The 25,165-nt window shown below is 40.2% G+C and overlaps 2 protein-coding genes across 3 annotated transcripts in view; both read left to right on the top strand.

The window, feature by feature from the left end:
* LOC129780254 (40S ribosomal protein S8-like) overlaps positions 1-25,165 on the top strand; it is a 263,344-nt gene that overhangs the window by 185,886 nt on the left and 52,293 nt on the right. The window lies entirely within an intron of this gene.
* On the top strand, positions 3,818-24,161 carry LOC129780259 (glutamate--cysteine ligase). 2 transcript variants are annotated; one of them, XM_055788321.1, is made up of 6 exons: positions 3,818-4,075; positions 4,245-4,363; positions 18,778-19,060; positions 19,133-19,877; positions 19,944-20,726; positions 23,293-24,161. In XM_055788321.1, exons 3-6 carry the CDS (start codon positions 18,799-18,801, stop codon positions 23,462-23,464), a joined length of 1,962 nt encoding a protein of 653 aa, XP_055644296.1. In that variant the 5' UTR covers positions 3,818-4,075; positions 4,245-4,363; positions 18,778-18,798; the 3' UTR covers positions 23,465-24,161. The 2 variants fall into 2 exon arrangements, with proteins under 2 accessions (XP_055644296.1, XP_055644297.1); XM_055788322.1 differs by lacking the exons at positions 3,818-4,075; positions 4,245-4,363 and adding an exon at positions 4,709-5,106.

Genomic DNA, 25,165 nt, shown 5'->3' with positions numbered 1-25,165 from the left:
TGTTTGACTGCATTAGTTTCTTCTGCCGAATATCAATAAATAGAATCCACCTTCTAACAACTCGAAGTCTAGAGTCTTTTACAGCTGCTATTTACAGTTTTTGATGAACTGTTAAAAAAAATAATAAAATGGCTGAAAATCGAACTCATGACCTTTACAACGATGATCCTCAATCGAACCATTTGCTCCGTTAGACCACGTAACGGCAAGCAGTCAAACATGAGTTTAAAAAACGCTTGCAGCAAGTGCTCATTTCAGTAGTCCGTCATGTGTTGTATAAAAGCTGCTTTGCAAATAAACATAATAAATATCAATGGTCGAACAAAAGCTTCAATTTGATCTGAATAATCTCTTATACAAAGTATATCTCAGCATATCAACTTATTTTCTTATTTCTTAACATGTGCTTCACAAGATTCGCTATATTTTAAAGGAGTAAATGATTTCAACTCGATGCCAAGACATATTAAACGTGCAACAACACTAGCAGAATTCAAGAGAAACTGTATTCCACACATTAAAGCTGTATTTTCCTAACAGCAGATTTTTTTTTAACAACGATTTTGACTGACGAAGTTTTTTACGAACTGATCTGATTGATCTGATCTGATCCTATTGTGAACAGTTTTTTGATTTCTTTTGTTTTTATTATTTTCAATGTATGATCTGACGATGTCTTTTTTAACGGATTATATTGTTTAGACAATTTTGAACAATTTTTCATTTATATATGTTATGTTATATTTTTTGTTTTTAATAAGTACGTCTCTATTATGTCTATCATAATCTTGGCGATGATGGACTATTTTTATTTTTGTCGTTTTTAATTTGTTAAAAAAAAGTAGTCTACAAAAGTTTGAGCGCCGCGCGCGTTGCACAGATATAAAGGATATAAAGTAAAAGGTTTTTTAAGAGCCGGTCTAGGAATTTTTAGTAAATGAAAATTTCTCGACTCCTCTGGATGAGGATATTAATTGTCAATCCAAAACAAGGCTGGCGGTTGGACTTGTGCGTTAGTCGACCAATTGGCTGTAAGAGCCTTGTCGGGACCGTATCGGCTCTTTGGCGGACACGACTGGGTATCGGCATGTTTTTTTTACATTGCAATACTATATACGAATTTATATCTGTAAAAAATCAGTTCGTTTTCTTTTACTAAACTGGTTCCAATGCTGAGAAAAATTAATTATATTTTAGATGATTGTTTGTTGGGTAACACATGACATAACAATTCCGATCGATGAAACAACTTTAGAGCTTTGTAAAAAAATTACTGTCGCTAAGATCCAGATCCATCAGAAGATACCATGGGAAGTAATTGAAACGGTAATTCGTCCAGTCAAACGCAAAATTAAGTATACACCCCATGTTGGTTTGTTATTTTTAAGTTTTTCGGGGTTTAAAAGTAAATAATTAAAAGCGACTCATATTCATCGTAAAATTGATTCTTTTCACTCTCATGTAGTGATAAAAAAATTAAAATAGTCACATTTCTACTTCATGTTTAAACAACAAACAAAAAATCTTCAATTCAGACGTTGCAAAATTGAATGTATAGTTTAAGTTTGTCTTGAAAAGAAAATTGAAATCAGTTCAGAAATGTTAACAGATTACAAAAATCAATCTCCTAGTATTTAGTATGGCCCCCTTTGGCGTCCAGCACTGTCTGCAAGCACCGAGACGTGATTTTTATAAATGGAATATTCTCCCAGATCTCATGAATCGTCGTTTCGAGCTCTGCTTCGTTCCCTGGATTTTTATTTTTTAAACATTTCTTGATTTACTGACTATTTCTTGCTCAATAGTGTTCAAATCCGGTGATTGCTGGGGTGTTTTGAGTTTATTGGGACATTATAGTGTAGGCACTCCAGCACGATGGGATCAGTTTGCTTAGGGTCATTATCCTGTTTGAAGTAGTAATTACGAAAGAAACCCAATTTCTGCACGAGACACTGAAGGTTACGTTTCAGGATGTTCAATGAAGCCATATTGTCCATCACCGAATCGATAAACCTCATGATTCCAGTTCCAGAAGCCGCCATCGTACCATACATCATCTAACTGCTGCAACCGTGTTTTACTGTGGGAACCGAATGCTGAATTTGGAGCATCGATCCTGGTTTCCTTCACACCATCTGTCCTCGATCAGATTCAAAGAGATTGATTTTCATCTCATTCGTATAAAAACCTTGTTCCAGTACTCCTTAGGTTTGTTAACATATGCCTTAGCAAACTGTAGTCATTTTTTCATATTCACCTTTGAGATGAAAGACTTTTCACGGCCAACACAACCTCTCAGATCGTTCCTGTTTGCTACTTTCCGGACAGTGTCTGTGCTGACAGGTCTTCCAATGATGTCGGCTACCTCGGTAGTCAATTTAGGAATGTTTGTTTTAGGGTTCTTTCGAAATGTTCGCCAAATTACTCGTTTATCATCAGAAGACAGGATACGTTTGTGTCTGCTACTCGGGAGATTTTCCATAGTTCCTTCGTATTTCCACTTGTTTATGATTTTCTTTGCAGTATAGCTGCTATTTTCTGCAATGTCTTGTTTACCACTTCAAATATTATTTAAGAATGCATCGAAATTTTTGTAATAGATTATGTTCTTCGTTACAAATAAATTTGATGAACGTCCTTTTACGTTTGAGATGATGCCTAGGACTCCCAAAATATGTGAACGGAAGAATTGTCAAACGATCATTGTATTTCACATTTCCCTCTGAAATTATTGCTCATCTCATGTTTACGTATATCTCGAACCGCGGAAGTTCATTCACCTCTAGTATCTGAAATGGCGATTTTTTCCAGGCTTCTCAGTTTAAAAGTACGTTTTAGGGAAACATATTCCGGTCTGCACAACGGCAAACGAGTACAAAAGTATTCCACAACAAAAAATACCCCCGGCTTGCACGTATTTCTGTGTTGGGGAAACCGTTAATCGGGCCAATCAAAACTTGGCAGTTAGGGCATTCAGATAACGCTTGACATTTTACAGTCGTTCAATTGTTCATCTCATGAAAAATAACAGTTCATTTATTGTGATAGACGCGTAGAAATATTCCCTATCAATTGATGCAAACATCTTTACGATCTGCTATGAAATGTTCGAGTTATAAGCATTCTAAATACGGGTAGGGTTAGCACACAAACCGGCAGAACAAATGTATGGGAAAAAAGGAAGTTCTTCCAGTTTTCATGAATTTAAACCGTTTAGACATTAGCGAATTGTAATGTTTAGCATATCAAACAAATCTTTCCGATTTCCGATTTTCCGATTCGATTGGTATGCAAATCATGAGAATTCGTTCACAGTGAAAATAGTTATTAAAGTTAACTTCATTTCATAAAAACGTGTAGCGTGTACCACAAATTACTTTGGGGAACCCCTCGTACTATTTTCTTCAGCTCAGAATCAACAGCGGTGTGTGCTTCTGAGTGTCTTTCTCTGTGTAGAATGAGATGCATGGCAATGCGAGTGCCATTCCCATTTTCAGCCTTTTTTTGTATGTTTTTTTTCTCCTTTAGTTGAAACTTTTTTTTTTAAATTTCGTATTAAATTCTTTTTCTAATGATTCGTTATTCGTACAGTCAACGTTAGTAGACCGCAACGTAACATTTGAAAAAATAGTCGCCAGCATTGACCAAATGTTTGGCCACCCCTGATATAGAACAATTAAATCATAAACATTTACCTCTGGCCCACAGTCAAAAATCTTCTGTCGGTATAATCGAACACACAACACCCATCTACCATACCGACCGTTGCCAGCTGTCAAGCACTTACGGGGTGCTTGCGCTACGAAAACAAAAGTCCGCGGGATACAATTCGCGAGAGAGCACATGTGCTGCAACGATTCTCTCGCACGCAGCCCGCTCACCGGCGATCCCAAACGAAACGGTTCCAAAAAAATCTCTCGCTGGTTAGTATTTATTTCATAGCGCTGCCTGCTGCCGCGAGGAACGTGTGTTTTTTGTGCTATCAGACCTCACCAGCCCAGCTGGAGAGACACCCGTGTGCTGCGGTTCCTTTTTTCTCGGTAAATTGGTCATCCTACGCGTGCGAAAAAGACAGGTAAGGTTGTTCCTATTCTCGCGCTATATCTTCTGCATACCGGCTAGTCGGTGGGTGGGGTAGGTGTCTAGCTACCCCGTACAATACAAGAAGCTTTTTTCCTGAATGAACGCGATAAGTCATTACGTCGTTTTATGACGGTGCAAATTTCTGTTCTGATTACTTACAGATTACAGTGGTCTTGGGGTAGAATACAAACGAGGACGTAAGCTTGGGAATAGTGAAATCAGTGGCACCCGGGACTAGAGTTAATCAGACGCTTGCAGCAGCTGTCGACGTTTCCATTGGGTAAGGTGGCGTGAAAATCCTTATCATATCGGGCCAGAATCTATTCGTGTCGCGATTAGGTACATGCTCAATTGAAGCGTGATGCATTCGACAGTGTTTAACCTTCATTTGTGAATCGTATGTGTTACGGGTAATACTCCGGCATTCATTGAAGCGTATTGTCAATGCAATCATCATTGCACAAACACCGCTCAAAGCTGTAGTGATATCTCGCAGCAGGGCGACTTGTATATCGGTAACAACATACATTGACAAGGCCGCCGCCACCACCACCCGTAGTAACGGTGAACGCGGTGTTGCGATGTAGTAATAAGCATGGTAAACAAAACCTTTGCTGTGTTGTGTTGTCCTTGAGACACATCTGATTTCTATGGTGTCTGAGTGGCCTAAACAAACCGCTGGAAATGTGCAGTGGAATAGTGGAGCGAAAACTAAAAGTCATCGTCGTTATCAGCATCTGTGGTGGAGAAAAGTATGACCACGATGACTAACTGCCGTACGATCTGTTATGTAATGTACAAATGGCGATGAATTATGAGCAGGAATTCTGGAAATAGTAATCACTGAGCACCTTGCCGCCACGCATAATATGCAATCCTGGTAGAAACACGTTACTCGTATGTCTGTTACCATTTGCGGAGGTAAAAAACTACGCGGTTCAATTGTTCCCAATCGGCAGGAAAAAGTATTTCTTCGTGCTTCGAAACACAATAGAAAAACTCCAAACTAGCTACATAAATCAAGTAAGACTATTTTAATGAATGTCAGGTATGGGTACCACTATCAATTTCACGTTAGAATTATCATCGATGGTCCAACGCTCAGTGATGATAGACAGGAACCTCCAAAACAATAATTGGAAGATTTTGAACTAACCGATGAACGAAATAAGAGCCTAAGTAGTCATACCGATAATATCTCGATAAAAATGCCAGGTTTCGTAGAAAATCGTCCGAAATGTAAGCGATTTTTGTAAGAAATCAACCTAATTAACCCACAATTAAGGCAATGCAATCACTTTGGAAATTCAAATAAACCTGGAAGAATGAATAGAATCACGGTTATATACGTCTACGGTACTGCTCCAGAGAGTTAGCGTCTCCGATCACCCATTGACTCAACCAGCCACTTCGTCAAACGACCTTTCCTGTGACCTGGAAAGCTGTCTACATCGTTTCCTTATACGAGTCTGGCAGATCTTCTTCATCTGTAGGAGCATTTTACCACTACGACCATTAGTTTGATCTATTGTTGTGTTCGTTCTATCACTCAGGGAATAAATGATAGTCGCACCAGGACTTTGCATATCCCCCCACGAAGGTATGACTTTCTTTCAAAGTTCCTAACCTGTCAAAATAGGTAACAGGTTCAGCAGACCAAATCTCGTTAGGCATAAGAAGGCCCTTTCCATGAATTCACAGTCCTCGCTGAATTAGTGTACTGCATGGACACAGTAAATGTTCCGCAGTCTCAGATTCGAAATTGCAAAAACGACAGTTATCATCTTCCAGTTTACCGATTTTCTTAAGGTGATACCTGCTCGGACAGTGTCCGACGAATAGACCGGTTAATGTACTCAAATCTATCTTATTCAAGCTGAGTAGGTTGCGTGTTATTCTTTTACAAGGTGTAATGAATAATTTGGATTGGCTTGGTGTTGATAGAGCCCTCTAGTTGGCTTCAATAATTGATATTTCCCACGTTTTGAGCTGTAGATAATCCACAAAATGGCTCAGGCCCGACGAATTTAGTTGAAGATCCTAATCTTGCTTACTATACTTGCTTACTCTTCGTTTATGCTTACTATAGTGTTCAGTTGAAAATCTTTCAGGATTTGTAAATGCCCTGTGAGATCTCCTTCTAGAAAATGTTTTATACGCTTCAGCCTAAGAGCACCTTTTTCCGCTTCCAGTTGCACAGATTGATGCAAGGGTAGAAGGTATAAAAGAGCATCTAGGGCTTTGGAAGGTGCATCGGGCATCGCTCCAGTTATTGATAAACATGCCAGACGTTGTAGTTTATCGAGCTTTTTCTGAACTGATATTTGTGTAGTTTTAGGCCACCGCACTAACGAAGCATATGTTAGTCTGGGTCTCACAATTGCCGAGTAAATCCAATGAATCATTCTCGGTTTTAGTCCCCACTTTTTCCCGAATATACTACCACAACTATAGATCGCAGTCTGGGCTTTAGATATTGCATACTCCAGTTGGTCGTTCAAATTTAGTTTTTGATCAAGCATGACACCTAAATATTTGGTTCGTTTTGAAAGCTCCAATTGTACACCTCCCAATTTAAGAGGTGGAATTTTATACTTTCTTTTTCTGGTAAATGGAATTATGACTGTTTTTGAAGGATTAACACTAAGTCCTTCCAAGTTGCACCATTTGAGTGTGTAGTTGAGGGCTGTTTGCATTCTATTGGAAATAGGATACTCACATTTACCCCTCACTAAGATGATTATGTCATCAGCAAAACCAATGACTTCGTATCCTAAATTAGCTAGTTATTAAGAAGATCGTCAACTAAGGACCACAACAGAGGAGACAGAACTCCTCCTTGAGGGCAACCTCTAGTTGGTTTCGTTGTTAGAGTAGATTCTCCTAATTTAGCTGTTATTAGTCGGTTGGTTAGCATGGCATGTATCCAGTTGGAGATACACATGTCAAAACTACATTTTTTTAGCTTTATTTATAGAGTTGTAGGCTGCATTGTCAAATGCTCCCTCAATATCAAGAAAAGATGTAAGTGAGATTTCCGAAGCATCAAAAGACTTCTCTATTTTTGAAATTAATGTGTGAAGCGCTGTTTCAGTTGATTTAATTGCTTGATAGGCAAATTGAAATTTGTTCAATGGTCTCCTGTTCAAATATGATGGTTTGATATGGAGATCAATGATCTTTTCCAACATTTTTAAGATGACAGATGTTAGACTAATTGGTCTATACGCTTTAGGAGTCGTCCTGTCACGTTTGCCAGTCTTGGGAATAAATATAACCAGGACTTCTCGCCATTCACTAGGAATGTAGCGTAGTACCATACTAGCTTTAAACATCTCCGTTAGAAGAAGGGCAGTGATATCCTTGCTTTTTTGTAACAGTAAAATTTTGTAACGGACAAATCTCGTCTGGTCCTGGAGATTTAAAGGGTTTCAAGGAATCCACTGCCCACTCAACCCTTGACTTCGTAGAAACCGCCCTAGCCAATTCATTAGCTTTATTCTCGTCTCTGATTTGACAAGATTGAGCTATATTGAAGACCTGTGCGTGTCCGGAAATCAATTGGATTTAGCCTGGGAAGTGTGTTTCCATCATGATACTAAGTGTTTCCTGAGATCCGGTTGTATATTGACCATTTCCTTTTTTCAGACTACCAAGTCCGTTGGTGTGATCGTTAGAAAGGGCTTTATGAAGTCTTGCTACAACAGGTAAACTTTCTACCTGTTCACAGGTGAACTTCCAATCCCTTCTTTTAGATTTACAGATTTCTTTGTTATATTCTGTTAGACAGTTTTTGTAATCTGTCCAATCAGAGGTAATTTTTGCTTTGTTGAAGAGTTTTCTAGACAATTGTTTAAGCCTTTCAAGTTTTTTGTTCCACCAAGATGCATCCTTACTTGAAGTTTTTTGCTTCAGTGGACAGTTTTCTTCGAAGGTGGATTTAAAATTGGTTTCAAATTCTGATGAAACTATTTCAAGCTGTTCAGTGTAAGAAATACTTTCCACTGATATCAAAATTTTCTCCTGAAGTTTGGAATTATAATTATCCCAATTTGTTTTCTCGGATCTCTGAATTTTTCGATCAAAAGATCACCAGAATTATAATTAAACATTATATGTTTATGATCAGATATAGATTCTTCATTTAACACATGCCAAATTTTTGTTCGTCTCCGTTATGCAGGGAGAGGCTGCCGGAACCCGAAAAGCTTGTTAGGATTATCCATATGAGTCCCACGAGTTGCGCGCTAAAGAAGGTCAGCTACATCAGTGACCCGCTTAATGCAGTAAGGGCGGAAAATACTGTGGAGGGCGGTTCTCCACAGGCTCCGTTATAGGCAGGGTATTTGATGAAACCCCCCTACCATTCAACCCTCGGCACGGGTCGCGTAACATTTTGGCTTAGGGGTTTATCCATTACTTTCTTTCTATAATAACCTTGGATAACAGCTATTACAACCATCCTTTTTTTGGGGCTTTTGACCCACTGCTCTGGTTCTCAATAGTTTCAGGTTCTTTTTCGGACATGCTACTATAGAGATCCGTCATTCGCAGGCGGAGTTCTGGCAGTTGCATGATGGTGGAACATCATCGTGGCTTCATTATACTGTGCTGCATGAGTAAATATTGAAAAGACTAGTGCACAACGTGTTGTTCAACGTGATTTCTTCCATTATTTTCGAAGGTCGACACGGATCCATGGCGCATCGATCTCATGTGCATGGCGCATCGAATAACGAATCTCATGTGCTACCTTATTCGCGAAATTACGTTACTACCTTGTCTCGCGAAGTAGAAGATAGAATACATTGCAAAAGCGTTTGACAGGTTCCTCATGTCCTACTTATCGGGATTTCTGGATTCACTCGCGAAGTAGAAGATAGAATACATTGCAAAAGCGTTTGACAGGTTCCTCATGTCCTACTTATCGGGATTTCTGGATTCATTCACGTTTTGGATTTCCTCGTACTTGTGTGACAGAACGGCATATGTCGTCCTCAGCTCAACTTGATCTCGCGTCCTGACTTGTATCTGCTACTTTCCCCATTAAAACCTTCATTTGCTGACGATCTAAAAACCTTCCGCACTGTCGAGTCTCCTTCAGATTGCAATGCGCTGCAGATATCTCTGTTGGTTTGGTGTAGTGAAAACGGAATGTCCGTCAACAGAACTAAGAGCAAATGCATTTCCTTCGGCCGTTGCAACAGTCCTGTCGTTCATCACTACTCGACGACGACGACCTTGGAGTGTCAATCGACTTCAAACTCAGTTTTCTCTGTATTGGGCTTCATACGACGCCACGCATCTGAGTTCACAGATATGCATGCACTGAAAACAATTTACTGTTCGCTAGCTCGTAACACATTGGAGTATGCTGCGCCAGTTTGGTCCCCTTACCACACTGTTCACGTTGTATCGATCGAGCGAGTTCAGAAAAAGTTTTTGCGCTTCGTTCTCAGGCTACTTCCATGGAACGATGCGATCAACCTTCCGCCGTATCCTAACAGATGCCAGCTCATCATTATCAGCTAGACGAGGCACGATGCAGCGGTTATCCATATTCCATATTCTGATATGCTCGCACAGTTCCCGTTCTGCTTTCCTTACAGACGATTTCGGAACTCACCACTAATAGCAATGCCATACTATTGAACGAACTACGGCTACAACAACCCGTTCGATTCATGCCTTCGTCAGTTCAATTTCATTTGTGACGAGTGCGATTTTATTCTGACTAAAAACGCCTTTAGAAATAGAATAAAAAAATTACCATAATTATAAACAAATTACAGTCTGTGTCACTAGTCGAAGAAGGTGTAAATAAATATTCGAAACTGGGTTGTGGCACAAATTTTAAATTTGTTTTCAAACGGAGTTGCACTTATAAATAATAGTAGTCCATGTTGTTATAATAGGAAACAATATGCATCGAGTCTTGGGGAATTTCCGAGCTAAGCTTCTGACGTATCTATTGATAGCGATAGTATTGAATTTGCACCGTTCCGATGTTTAAAAAATAGTTCCATGGGCTGTTTCTTACTCTAAAGCCATGATTCTATTCCTAACCCCCGAGGTGTGAAAAGATTGTGGGTTATTTGCTCTTTCTACAAGATTGGCGACAAAAGAAGACTATAAAAACTTTTGTGCAATCACCGCCCTGAATGCCGGCTTCAAATTACTTTGCCAATTTGCCTTCTAATTTCTAACGAACAAATTCGTGAGAAGTTATCAGGCCGGGTTCATCAAAGATCGGTTTACCACTGACCAAATCTTCACCTTGCGGCAGATCCTTCACAAAGTTCCTACGCACTATCTATTCATCAACTTTAAAGTCGCATATGTTTCAATAAAGCGAAAATAACTACGGAGAATCACGGACGAATACGGCAACACGGAACATTTGAGACGGTAGTTGAATATCGCATCAGACTTAAACAGGAAGCAGTGAAATTTGAGAATTATTGTGTCTAAAACCAAATAAAGGGTGTGTCACATTAAATTGCATCACGGAAAAAACGATGTAGAAAGTCGCCCAGTAGACCGATCCTTTTGAAAATTTTAGACAGTAAAATAGAAACTATTAAACAACTTTTGGCATTTTCTTTTTATTCATACTTCGAGCCCAAGCCCGTATGCTCGCACCTTCCTCTTTACCCCGTCCATAAGGTTCTGTACAACGTCAGGTTTTAGTTTTTTGACGTGGGACTACGTCTAACCGGAGTATATGGGGGGTAAAATGAAATCCTAAACACAGAACATGCAAGAAAAAATGAAAGTTTCCGAACGCTTATAACTCGAACATTTCTTACTGGATCGGAAAGATGTTTGCATCAATTGAGAGGGAATATTTCTACGCTTCTATCGCAATTAATAAAATCTTATTTTTCATTAGATAAACAATTGAATAACTGTAAAATGTTAAGCGTTATTTAAACGCCCTAACTGCCTCATTTTGATTGGCCCGATCTACGGTTTCCCTAACACATCCATCAAAACCAAGTAGCCTTGGGGAAATCGGCATTGCAAAAACATGAAAGTATAGGGACTTTAGTTTTCACCGAAATGTGTTCCCTAACACAGACTTCAAAACCAAGCAGCGTTGGAGAGATCGGCATTGCAAATACATGAAAGTTGGGGGTATTTTTATTCTGACTGAAATGTGTTTTCCTAACACAGACTTCAAATACATGGAGCGTGGGGAAATCTGCATTGCAATTACATGAAAGTCGGGGGTATTTTTATTCCGACTGAAATGTGTTTCCCCAACACAGACTTCAGAACCAAGATGTTTGTTTTCCGGGGGTACTTCTGCACTCGCATGTTTTTTTTGCACTCCGAAAATTGTTTTCCTAACACGAATTACAAAAGCGGATACGAACACCACGCTTTGGCTCGGTTATTCAAGATTGCATTGGAGGATATGCCTTCATATCTTCTGCTCACTGAATTTCTACGCATACCATTTGATGATTAGGCAAGATGTTGATAACCAATTGCTGCGATGACGCCTATTGATTAAACAATATGCGTTCGACGTACATGTCAAAATCGAAGCTGAGTGCCTGAAGCTAATCAAATCAAGCAAATTCGCGGTTCAAGAAATACGTACACTTGAGAGATGCAAACTTCAGAAGGAAACGTGAAATAAAATAATCGTTTGATAATTCTTCCGTTCGCATATTTTGTCCTAGCGTATCATACCAAACGTAAAAGGACTGTCATTAAATTTACTTGTAACGAAGAACATAATCTATCACAATGCATGAATATATATGGAATTATACAATATTTTTACTCACAAAGCAAATATATTGAATTCAATTGAATTCGGGAATTGTTTCATTCAATCAAAAATTTAATCAATACAAACGAATGATTGCTACGCCTAAGGTAGTCCCACGTCAACCTTGCGGTTATATCATAGATATAACCCATCCATTTTTTTGAACAGAAATCCATTTTCTCTTGAAGTCCGCCTCCGATTTGACAACTTTTGGGTTCTTCCGGAGGGCCTGCTTCATAATCGCCCAATAGTTCTCTATTGGGCGAAGCGCGCCGGAGCTGGGCGGGTTCATTTCCTTTGGCACGAAGGTGACCCCGTTGGCTTCGTACCACTCCAACACGTCCTTTGAATAGTGGCACGAAGCGAGATCCGGCCAGAAGATGGTCGGGCCCTCGTCCTGCTTCAATAGTGGTAGTAAGCGCTTCTGTAGGCACTCCTTAAGGTAAACCTGCCCGTTTACCGTGCCGGTCATCACGAAGGGGGCGCTCCGCTTTCCGCAAGAGCAGATCGCTTGCCACACCATGTACTTTTTGGCAAACTTGGATAGTTTCTGCTTGCGAATCTCCTCCGGAACGCTGAATTTGTCCTCTGCGGAGAAGAACAACAGGCCCGGCAGCTGACGAAAGTCCGCTTTGACGTAGGTTTCGTCGTCCATTACCAGGCAATGCGGGCTTCGTCAGCATTTCGGTGTACAGCTTCCGGGCTCGCGTCTTCCCCACCATGTTTTGCCTTTCGTCGCGGTTAGGAGCCTTCTGAACCTTGTATGTACGCAGGCCCTCCCGCTGCTTGGTCCGCTGGACGAATGAACTTGACAAATTCAGCTTATTGGCGACATCCCGGACCGAACTTCTCGGATCACGTCTAAACTGCTTAACTACGCGCTTGTGATCTTTTTCACTGACGGAGCATCCATTTTTGCCGTTCTTCACCTTCCGGTCGATGGTTAGGTTCTCGAAGTATCGTTTTAGTACTCTGCTGACCGTGGATTGGACGATTCCCAGCATCTTACCGATGTCCCGATGTGACAACTCCGGATTCTCGAAATGAGTGTACAAGATTAATTCACGACGCTCTTTTTCGTTCGACGACATTTTTCCAAATTTACGAAAAATTGACAGTGAAGCATGGCCAACGTGATCTATACACTCTTATCTGATTATAAGCGAAAGCTGAAGATATAATTCCTAAAAATTAAATTTCTACAGCGTTTTTTCCGTGATGCAATTTGATGTGACACACCCTTTAAATGCTAGATTTCGGATCCGAGCACGAGAGGGCCCGATTAGAGCAACAGCAAGTATTTATACAGAACGTCATTTCGTCAATCGAGGTGCACAGAGCACTTTCTCGCCTCGTTGGCGAATAACATTCAAGATTTTCGCTACGATGTCGAGAACAACATAACATTTGCCGATATGACGATCTGTTTGAAATAGGTAGACAGTTTCGGATTATGGTTAGTCCGTATGGATGCTTTCTGCAATCATTGCTTTCTGAGTTCGTCTAGCTTTGTTTCTTCGTTCGAGTCTGGATTTTCGAGCGTTTGTTGGGTTTATGTACGAAAACAAAAGTGAAATTGGAACTGAAAGAAAATTGCAAACCTGTTTTTCGCCCAAATCGGTTGCGTTTGCCATGTACAATGCTGTAGACTCGGTTCCGTTCTTGTTTTTAAATGGACCTTAACCCAAAGTTCCTTCGTCCCTGCAATGCTGTTAAAGTTAAAGGATATAACACCAGTAGATTACTCGGAAAGGGCTGCTCCAATCGTTATCATCCGTAAAGCGAAAGGTACAGTTCGCAGTTCGCACACTGCTCTGAATCTCATCAGTACTTTCTCCCTTTACATTTTTTCTAAACTGGCTAACTGCAAAATGTTCAGTCGGATCGATCTTTCCGATTTTGTTTTGCAAGTGGAAGTTGATGAAGAATTTCGCAATAATCTCACCACACCTTCTCAACACACATCGTAGTTCATATCATTACAATCGATTACAATCGATGATATAGCACTAGGAGGTTAGAACGAGCAAGAACATAATCCTGATTTTGCGGAGTTTTGCAGTGAATACACAAGTTTGGGCCAGAATCAAATTCGGCCATATCATCGATTCCCATGGGTTACAATCAGATTCAGCCAAAATCGAAGCTATTGTCGAGCTAAAACCACCCACAGATGTTTCACATACTATGATTCGAGGAAAGAGATAATTGTTTCTGCTGACGCTTCATCCGTTGGTCTTGGAGTCACTTGGAGCTTCTGGGGCGCTGATCAAGGCAGAGCGCAACTACAACCAACTAGATCGAGAGAGTCTCGCAATCATTTTCGCATTAACGAAGTTTCATAAGATGATCTTCGGGAGACATTTTCGTCTGCAGACTGTGCATGTCCCGTTGCTCAGAATTTTCTGTTTGTTTGTTAGGTGGGTTCAGACCGAAACATAGTGTGATCTATCAAAGGGATTCCAGTTTATACGGCCAACCGGCTACAACGTTTTTCGCTCACATTACTGCTCTACGATTTTGACATTGAATACGTTCCAACAACCAAGGTTGGGAATGCAAATTTTCTCTCTCTATTGATAGACCAACACAATGAATCTGAAGAGGACTACGCCATTGCCTGAGTCAAAATTGAAGAAGATACATAGTCAGTAGCGTTGGATCCAATCAATACTTTGCCCGGGGCCCTGGCAATCCTATCCCAACCAAAGCGAATTGAGCGTAGGCAACATAAAGCAGGGCTCGCGCTCAGGGGCTCACGTATTGTTTACTGTTTGGAGTCAGATATGTTAATGTTTGATTACATTGGATAGTTTCCTTTAGTAAGCGATGTTTGGATACCCATCCGGAAGCTTGCTTGTCGATTTGCAATTAAAAACACTGCTGCAGGAACGCGCGGAGCATTTTATTTTTAATTTCAGGTTAAGATTTCTATGCTCATGGTTTTCTATGCTGGCTACAAAAAGGCGGCAATCTTAGCAATCCCTTGACTTTGCCTCGCAGTTTCAAAGATGTAGCTCAGAGCACTCAAGCAGACGCGACGCTTCGCAAGGTTTGCAGATATTTGACGAACGGTGGCCAAATTGCCAAATGTAAAGCTCGCGGGCGAATCCTGCGCTCACAGTAGTGGTTGGCTGCATTCTATTTTCGGACAGGATTGTGATTCCAACGTAACATCGGAGGCGATATCTCGCTCAGCTACATCAAGATCATTCTGGCATGCAGAAGTTGAAAACCATTGCACGTAGCTACGTGTATTGGCCCTCCTTGGATAGTGCTATTGTTAGATACCGCCATAGAATGCCCCGGTTACCGACAACGGAATACAGCTCACGAGCGCCGAATTATCTAATTTTTGCGCAACGAATGGCTGGACCAACAGCTTACGATAGCTCCGTTTCATCCTCAATCAAGTGGGCAAGCGGAGATATTTGTTCACACATTCAAACGTGCCATAAAGAAAAATGGAGAGGGAAGCGGCACAATCGCCGAAGCTCTAGATCAGCTATACTCAACCTGCGGCCTGCCTGCCCCATGTGGCTCAGAGAGCTCTTCTAGTTGGCCTATCTGGTGATGAGGATGATGATTATGATTATGATGATGACTATTTTGTGGGTGTAACAATACCGAAAATCTAAGAAATCCTTACCTATTTTTTACGTAAGTCTACGTTTTTCAGTACTGATGTCAAACCAGAAAACAGGACACGTTTTCATGAGTTATAAACTGTAGCGTTCGTTCTAAGGACAATTTAGTTTCTTTTTTAGTATTGCAATTTAGGCTCCACTGGACAATTTCACAGCCAGCCCGTCGGTCCTTTTCGGGGCCACCAAAACTTTCGACTGAAGAGGAATTTTTTGAAAGCTTCTGTGAATTCAGGAGCGTTTTCGGATTTATTTTTGTAATGATGATGATGTTTTGAATTATAGAGGCTTTCTCAGACATTCTCAGTTCATTCAGTGGCGTCTCGTCCGCCTGTTCAAACTGTTCATAGGACAGGTGGACAATCTCAGAAAAAATATTTAAACAATTTGTTTTTTTTAAATTGGGTAATTTATTTGTAATTTCCATATTATCCCGTATATCCTTATTTTCTCCTGTTTGGGTGGAACTTCTTCACCGTGAAGAATATAATCTAATAGCTACACCACACAACCCACACGCAAACAACACAACACTATCGGGTTCAAACGTTCCATCTGAACCCACCGTCATTCAAACATTTTTCTGCATCTTCAATTGTGACAGGGCGAATGCAGTCTGCTATGTGCGAAGCGATCACTACTGCTAATCGCGTAAAAATGACATTTGAAGTTCAAAGTTTTCTGACGAACGAAGCCGATGGAAACGATAGAAAACACACACACCATTGTTGATTGAACAGGTAACTCACTTGGTCACGCGTCGCCTCTGAGTTCATTCTCCTCTAGCCTTGAGAAAAAACCAATTTGGAAAACCAAACTAAACACTTCGCCTTGAGGAAGGCTATTTGGAGAGCCTCGCTGCAACTGCTATCTGGTCGCTTGCAAGATGACTTATAAATCGTGGATGACTTATTGGGGATTTTTTCCGATCGATCAATAATTTTTGGTGAACTCGAGCATTATTTATCGCATTATTTCCGAATGTGAAGGAGGTATTTATTCAGCGGTGCGTTCTTCGGTGGAAAACAGAAAGGAAAAATTTGTTCCATATTGGTTGCTGTCGACGCCGCCACCCCTTTACACACCCGATTCGATTCGGATTTTCTGTTGCCGTCTTCTTTGGACGTTGTTTTTGGGAGCGTTTGAAATGTTATTTAGTTAAGAGATACTGAAATATTCACAACGAGCAATCAACAGTACATTCTCATTCTGAGAGTGATCTGGAAATATGTGCAAATTGGCGTTTTATTGCTCCGGGAAATGTACATCCAGAGAAAGAATTCATTTATCAGCTCTTGTCAGTGCTGCCAAATTTTTTGTACTATAGAGGTCAATTCTTAAGAGAGGCCTGGCTTGGACACCATCCTTCTTTTATTTTTACTTTTTTTTGCAGCCCACTATATTATTACTGATACGTGTTTATGGTCCCTCTAAAAAACTGGTTAAGTACCGCTGCTTCAGTCATTTTCTGCTCACATATCGCAGCACATCGAATCGTCCATTACCGGAGAGCAAATCACTGTCTGAAATAATGTCTAGAAGGTCATAAAATACTGAATTTTCGTGTTTTTTTTTCGGATGTAAGGAATAAAGGGGAGTGTTCGAATATTTTGGTTATTGTTTAATGTATATTTGAAAATGTATTTTCCAATTTTCCAGTGCACGAATAATGATTATTACGCTGTTGACAGCTGGATCCGTAGATGCTGTCTGAAAAAAAAAACCAGTTATTTTTCATGAAAAATCGCTGCTTGTAAGCTCATAAAAAATCGAAAAAATGAGATATCAAAAAACGGCTATGAAACGCTTTAGATAATTCATTTTTACATGCTGATAAATAAAATTCAGCTAAATCTGTCGAGTGGATCCTGAGATATCGATACTACCAGCAGAAAAAAAACATGGTTTCGAAAAAACGCGTTTAAAAATTCGGACAGCAATGCTATATGCCTTTTGCTGATCTCATACTTTTGGCTGTAACTTTTCAACGAAATCAAAAATCGAAAAATCCTTCTAGGACAAAATTTCTAAGGGCATAGACAAAAAAAATCGATTTTTTCGACCTTCCAGTCCTTGGTCCCCCCATAAGGAAATGGTCTGATTTCCTTCCAAAGGAATCACTACCACTGAACACGTTTCAACACAGCATTCAAGTTCTGCAACGGAACTCTTGAGTTCGAGCGAACACTGTAAAATATACCAGCGGGACGCGTTTTATTAACTCCGCGAGGATCCGAAGACTCCCGCAGTGGTTCGATTCGTACAATATCTATTAAAGAGGAAGATGTTGTAGACAACAGATCGACTGCGCTTCGATGTCAACAGGGGGAATGAAATAAAATGAATAGTGTTTGTTATAATGTGTTTATATGTTACACTTTTCGTTCTTTTAATCTGTTAATAAATGTAGTTTGTTATCGTTAGGTTGTGTGTTAATTCAATGTGAAGATACACACGACGGAATAATAATCCAAAAACGGTCCCAGCATGATGGCCTGCGGCACACCAGATGTGATGGAGAAGGTGCGCAAATGCAAATCGTTGATATTGAAGAAAAATTTTGATCGACCAAATTGAAGTACTCAAATTCAAGTATAAAACGCTTCAGATAGAAACGATTTATCCAATATCAACACCGGCTTTTGTAGAGGCGATACATTTTTTCGGAAATAACGGCGAAAATTTGCCGATTCAAAGCCATTGGAAACGAAATTCTCTAAATGTAGATTCAACTCTAACTCCTCCCGAGTGAGAATGTTGGCGATATTAATACTGCTCCAGTCGCCATACTGTTCAGGCAGATGTTTTTTTTGTTAAAAAAAGTTTGTCTAAGTCGTTTCAAAATTAACGTGAAGTTTGGGTTAATATGGACAAAGATCCCACATTATCCCACAAAAATCATCCAAAACCCAACGACCGCTGCAAGATCAATTAAATTCTACTGATAAGAATAATTCTGGAAGTCGCAAGTTCAAATAGCGTATTATAATACTCTGGCTTTCAAGTTCCTTCTAATCTATCTTCGACAGTCAATGAATGAAGCAATGTGATTCTTCTTATCACTTACATTATTTAGCATCCGTGTTTCTAAATTCGCTGGCCGATGATGGCGCATCGGAATGGCTCAGAATCATTAAATTCCAATCACGGGTATATCAATGCACGAAATCCATCAATCACGACTAGTGTCAAACCAGCAACACACCCAACTCTATCTGTGATGTGCTTCTAATGTTGTGATTTTCATTTCTCTATCAATTTCCGCAGAACAAGACAAAACAAACAACGATGGGACTGCTGAGCGAGGGAAGCCCACTGAGCTGGGAGGAGACGAAAGCGTTGGCACAGCACGTACGCGAGCATGGAATCGAACAGTTCATCAACCTGTACGCACGCCTCAAGGACCGCCAGGGTGACATCCTGAAGTGGGGCGACGAAGTAGAGTATATCATTGTGCGGTTCGATGATGAAAAGCAAGAAACACAGGTTTCCTTGTGTGCCCGCGAAATGCTAGCCGTGCTGAACGAGAAGGAAGCCAGCGATCCCCAAGGTCAGTCTTAACCCCTTCCCTCAATTCGCTGCTCGATGATAATTAATGGATGCTAAATTAATTACCTTGCAGGTGTTAAGTCTCTCTGGCGTCCGGAGTACGGTGCGTATATGATTGAAGGCACCCCGGGAAAACCGTACGGCGGTCTGTTGGCTCATTTTAATGTTGTGGAAGCCAATATGCGCTATCGTCGCATGGAAGTTGCTGAGTTGTTGGGGCCAGGTGAACATGTGATGTCAATTACCAATTTTCCACGATTGGGATGTCCCAATTTCACTTACCCCCCGGCTAAGCTCAACCCTGACGACGAAACGAGCGCTGCACGATCGCTTTACTTTCCCGATGAGGCTATATTCCCAGGACATCCACGGTTCAAAACACTCACCCGGAACATTCGTCAGAGACGTGGCGAAAAGGTATCCATCGATTTGCCAATTTTCCGCGATAAGAACACAGTGATTCCCGTCGAGGGAAGTTTGCCGGACAAGCCAGACTGCGTGCATATGGATGCAATGGGCTTCGGCATGGGCTGTTGCTGCTTGCAGTTAACATTCCAAGCTTGTAACATTACCGAAGCGAGAACGCTGTACGATCAGTTGACTCCCATGTGTCCAATCATGTTGGCCCTGACCGCCGCCAGTCCTGCCTATCGAGGATATCTTACCGATGTTGATTGTCGCTGGAATGTTATTTCCGCCTCGGTGGACTGTCGAACGAAAGAAGAGCAAGGGCTGCTACCACTGAAGAATGATCGTTTCCGAATCTACAAGTCGCGTTACGATTCGATTGATTCGTATCTATCTCCTGCCGGTGAAAAGTGAGTTCTCATCGATAACACGAGTTATTTAGCATTGCGTAAACATTTTTCTAATGACCATTTCAGGTATAATGACGTGCCTTTAGTGCTGGATGAAGCGCTCTACAAACGACTCCGCGACGGCGACATCGATCACCTACTCGCGCAGCACATTGCGCATCTCTTCATTCGCGACTCGGTGTCGCTGTTCAGTGAAAAGGTTCACCAAAATGACGCAGAAGATACCGATCACTTTGAGAACATTCAGTCCACCAATTGGCAAACCATGCGATTCAAACCGCCACCACCGAATTCACCCATCGGTTGGCGCGTTGAGTTCCGACCCTGTGAAGCCCAGCTTACAGATTTCGAGAATGCCGCCATCGTCTGCTTTGTGGTTCTGCTCACCAGGGTGATACTTTCCTACCAGCTGGATTTCCTAATCCCAATCAGCAAGGTGGATCAGAACATGCAAACCTCCCAGAAGCGGGGTGCTGTGCTGACAGAAAAGTTTTGGTTCAAGAAAAACATCACCGGAACTGGCGGCCCGAAGACCGTCATCGGTTCAGAGACTCAGCCAAACGTTGAGATGAACAATCACGGTACCGAAAATGACTCCAGCGAAAGTGAAAATAACACCGACGGAGAGTACGAACTGATGACGATCGATCAAATTATCAACGGGAAAGAAGGTGGTTTCCCTGGATTGGTTCCACTGATTCATAGCTATCTCGGCTCGATGGACGTGGACGCCGATACGCATTGTACCATTCAGCAGTATCTGAAATTGATTCAAAAACGAGCATCGGGAGAGTTACTTACGACGGCCTCATGGATCCGGAAGGAGATTACCGGGCACCAAGACTATAGGTGCGTATAATGGGAGTATTTTTTCCGTCTTCAATGGGTTCTATCACTCCGTAGCTAGAAATAATTGATACAATCATTTGATTCACTATTTATAACGTTTCATAGTAACGGTGAGAATCCTCGGACCCAGAAAGTCGTGAGTTATTTTCTTAAGCATCAATCTGCCTCTATTCGTGACTTGTCCAAGAAGTTAGGTATAAGCATCGGAATTATCCAGCAAATTAAGAAGAGACATGATTTGAAGACCTACCAGAAGCTTGTACTTTTCTTACAAAAGGGACCATAAATTCTCATTTTCTTCGAATAAAGGCTTAAAGCAGAGATTGCATCCATTGTATAGAGAGCATGACCTGCCACCTCTGTTCTAGCCAAATTTGGCAACTGCTAGTCACTCCGAATATACTCTCCAAGCGACTCGTGACCCGTCAGAACGTAGAATGATATGAACAGAAACGGAGACAGCCAATCGAATTCTTCCAGAAGAAGAAACGCCGCATGGTACAGGAGGACTGTGAAGAACTAGAGTAGCTGCATCGCTACCATGAGACGCGATATAAGGCATCGTGCACAAATTACGTAACGTTAAAAATGCGTTTACAGGTTGTTAACTAACTGATCCGGAATATTTCAGGTGATAGACGATCATATTTGATGAAAAAATTTTCCACGCTTATGGCCAAATCTCAACTACGGAAGAATTATTGAATTTTCCTTGAGACCGGTTTTTTGCCTTAAATTGACTTTAATTCAAAAAGTACGCTGCTTAGCACGGTTCAATTGCTTTCATAAAATTCTGCTTTGAAACATTTAGATTAGTGGAAGATAACAAGAAGGATAACATTGTGGTGTCAAGGAAGGAATTGTAGAGTAGTTGGAGAGCTTCAATATGGTTGATAGAAACAATCCAGTTTATCACAAAATTTTAAGTTTCTTCTTTACCTCTAAAAGTTACTTGGTTCCATTCATTTGAATTTTTTTTCAGCTGCATTCTACACAAGAAAACATATTTTTTCTTTTTTTAAATGAGCAGCATAATCATTCTAAGTAGCGTACTTTCCAATTTAAAGTCAGTTCAAGACTTAGGCTTAAGAAAAGTTCAATAACTCTGTCATAGCTGAGAATTGACCATATGCATGGAAGGATTTTTTCATCAAATATGATCCTCTATCACCTGAAATATTCCGAATCAGTGATCTAATTCCACGCATAGATTTATCAGAATACTGGTTCAATTGTTCCAAGATTGACGACTAGTGGTGTATGGACAATCTCATGCAAATGTAAATATTGATTCCCAGAAATTGACGAAACTAAAATACTTTGGAAAATGATTATACACGCAATTCTATATGAAGAACTATACAGACATTATTATCCTAAGACTAACTGTTCTCGAAATATATCGAAATGTATAGATAATTATACTTGATGAAAATCATTTACGCATATCATGAGATGTCAACCATTATGGAACTGTTTAATTTTTAAAGTTTTGGGCTATGAGGGACTATGCATACCCGGTAACTTTAAAAGTGCGATCATAGGAAATAGCTTGGTCATTCATAGTTTACGTGAGATATTTTTATAATACAGATTTCACTGAAGAAGATCAATGTTATGAGAAAAAGAATATGAACGTTTGCCTGGGCAGCACTCTTAGACGGTTTATTGATGAATACGGATAATTTCGGAATTCATGAATATGTGTCATTTCATTTAATTTTGAATGTATGCGTGGACAAGCGTGGACATTTTCGGCCTTTTTCGGCGTAAGAATATTCTTATTGTTCGAATGTTCACAGTTAGACTGTTGATGTGAGGCTTCCATTGTTGTGTTATTAATAGTGCCTATTACCGATGCAGCAGACGAAAAATGTGAGCGATAAGGGACTGGGATTATTGTCACATTGTGGCGTGGATATAATAGCTAGAATAACCCACAAAGATGATCAGTTGAGGCTCACTGAGTTATGAGCTCATCATCGTTCGCTTAGTAGCGGACACGCAACCAATTCTTCTACAAAGACCTCCAGTTCATTATCTAACTTTACTTTTTTTTCAAAATTAGGGAATCGACAACAAAGATGATCTAGTAACTGTTTGGGAAACTCCGTGTTGAAGTGTTTGAATTTTGAGAAGTCGAGCAAAGCTGAAAAGCTGTTGTTACTGAAACTTTTCATTATAATATAAAGTTGTCTTCAAAAACAATTTTCGTATGAGATTTCTTAACCACCTGCAAAAAAGTGTTTTTCATTTAAATAGAATACTAATTTGATACGGAGAAATTAATTTTCATTCATAATTTTAATTTTAAAACATCGTTCATCCTGCCTGAAAATCAATTTTGATACTCCTAAAACTCCTAAACGAAGTTCAATGCTGTCAACGCGAATAAGCATAGGGGGCGGTGCACAAATTACGTAACGCTAGAAATCCAGACCATGGACGAGACGCCACTGATAATATGAATATCTAAAATTGAATCAATGAGTACATTCGCTTAACGCAAATACACAGTAAGTTATCAAAAAAATTCTCACTAACACTCATCCTTTCCTCATTACAGACAAGACTCAGTGGTAAGCGAGCGCATTTGCTACGATCTGCTGAGGAAAGCGAAGGACATCCAGGACGGTGTTCGGTCCTGCCCAGAGCTACTGGGCGCAAATGTGGGCTCGAAAACCACCGACAACATTCCACCGGCAATCGAGAAACATCTCACCAAACGATGTTGTTAATAGTGTGTGTGTGTGTGTGTGTGTGTGTGTGTGTTTAGTGGGTAGCTGTGTATATGTTGTGCACCTTTCGCTACTGTCCAAATTCTCTCTTTTTCCAAGGGAATGTGCATTCAGAGTGATATGCAAAATGAAAAAAAAGATGGTTTTAATCACTACATAAAATGTTCTAATCAAAATTACCTGTACAATACCGCACATGTGGATAAGGTTGTGTTAGGATTCGTTTTCAAAACAGTCGGCGGCCGATATTGAATCAGTTACGTGTAGCTTCAAGCAACTTATTTACAACTTCATCGCTCAGTTTTCGGCTACTTCAGAATTTGTCTATTATTGCATGGCAACGAGTTAAGGTTCGAAATCGGGGGAAATTGAAACATTTATATTTACAATAAAGGTGAACCTGATGAACAGTTTAGCATGTAAGACTTCTCTGGGTCACGTTGCATAAAAGTATTTGACTTTATTAGATGTACAATTTAGCGAAATGCAGGAGGTGACTCACGCATTTGCAACTGATAAATCAATAAAGGGAACATTCAGTGTGGCCATTAAGAATATTTGTTGAAAAAAAATCCCAAAGGGCTTCTGTTTACAATTCATTATAGGAGGGCATTATCAACAATTCATAGTCGCACAATCATAATTATAAGTGTGGTATGTAAAGTAGATAAATGTATGGATAATATGAGAAAACTGAGGAATAGAATTTTCGACATCTTCATTTTGCAAAAGCCCTTCGTTGGATCAAGATATTTCAAAACACTTGTTCAATACAACACAACTAGACGAGAGTTGGAGGTAAGTAAATTTGAATTCAAAACATTTTCCTAGTGGTGAAACGTATTACAGCTAAAACGGGTCCGAACATAAAACCATCCGAAATGGGAATTGAAACGAGAACAGGAAAAGATTTGTAGTTTCTTCGATGATACTCAGCAGGATATGGACAACTTTTCTAATTGAGGAACCTAACAATTCAGGTATGTCGCATCTCCATATTGTTATAGGGCAACATTGGCCAAAACGCGGGCCGCCTATCTGATATGTACACGTTTTTTGAACTTATACGAGTGTTGCCGTTTTTCGTGAAATTTTACCCTAAAATAGAAAATTATTGTTTTGGTAGACCACCATCAATGTTTTATAGTGAATTCGTTTTTAAAACTGAGTCAGTTCCAAACTGACTCTGTAATAAAAAACGTTTTCAGTTTCACGAATTCGTTGGTTTGTCGGTGTGCGTTATATAAATTTGTTTATATTTGCGACGATAAATGTACACTGTCGTCGTCTGTTGGCGATATTAGTGCTTGGGAGGTAAATTATTCTCTATCATATCAGAAGAGAATTGAATTTTTCGAATTTTTCTATTTTTTTTCAGAGTTTTCCGAAAATTTTCAATTGTCATATTTTGTTGAAATATGTGTATTTATTTTATGGCACCTCCTCTACATTCCACAGGAAGGAGGGGTATCATACCATCATAGAAACATTTCTCGTACCCAAAAACCCTCACATCCCAAATTTGGCTCAATTTGCTTGATTGTCTCTCGAGTTATACAGAAGTTTGTGTACTATTTGTATGGCAGCTACCCCTTAGAGAGGGGGGAGGATTGTCTAACTACTATAGAAACATTTATTGCACCCTAAAACCTTCACATGCCAACTTTGGTTTCGTTTGCTTGACTAATTTCCGAGTAATGC

Source organism: Toxorhynchites rutilus, chromosome 3 (genome assembly GCF_029784135.1).
Source record: "Toxorhynchites rutilus septentrionalis strain SRP chromosome 3, ASM2978413v1, whole genome shotgun sequence".
Classification (NCBI taxonomy): domain Eukaryota; kingdom Metazoa; phylum Arthropoda; class Insecta; order Diptera; family Culicidae; genus Toxorhynchites; species Toxorhynchites rutilus.
Note: the sequence above shows the minus strand (reverse complement) of the source record. Positions and strands in the feature narration are given on the sequence as shown.

Bases quoted from the DNA above. Each gene is read 5' to 3' on its own strand.
- LOC129780259 (XM_055788321.1), top strand. From the start codon at position 18,799: ATGGGACTGCTGAGCGAGGGAAGCCCACTGAGCTGGGAGGAGACGAAA. The intron at 19,878-19,943 runs GTGAGTTCTCAT...TGACCATTTCAG, and splicing joins CTATCTCCTGCCGGTGAAAA to GTATAATGACGTGCCTTTAG. The intron at 20,727-23,292 runs GTGCGTATAATG...TCCTCATTACAG, and splicing joins ACCGGGCACCAAGACTATAG to ACAAGACTCAGTGGTAAGCG.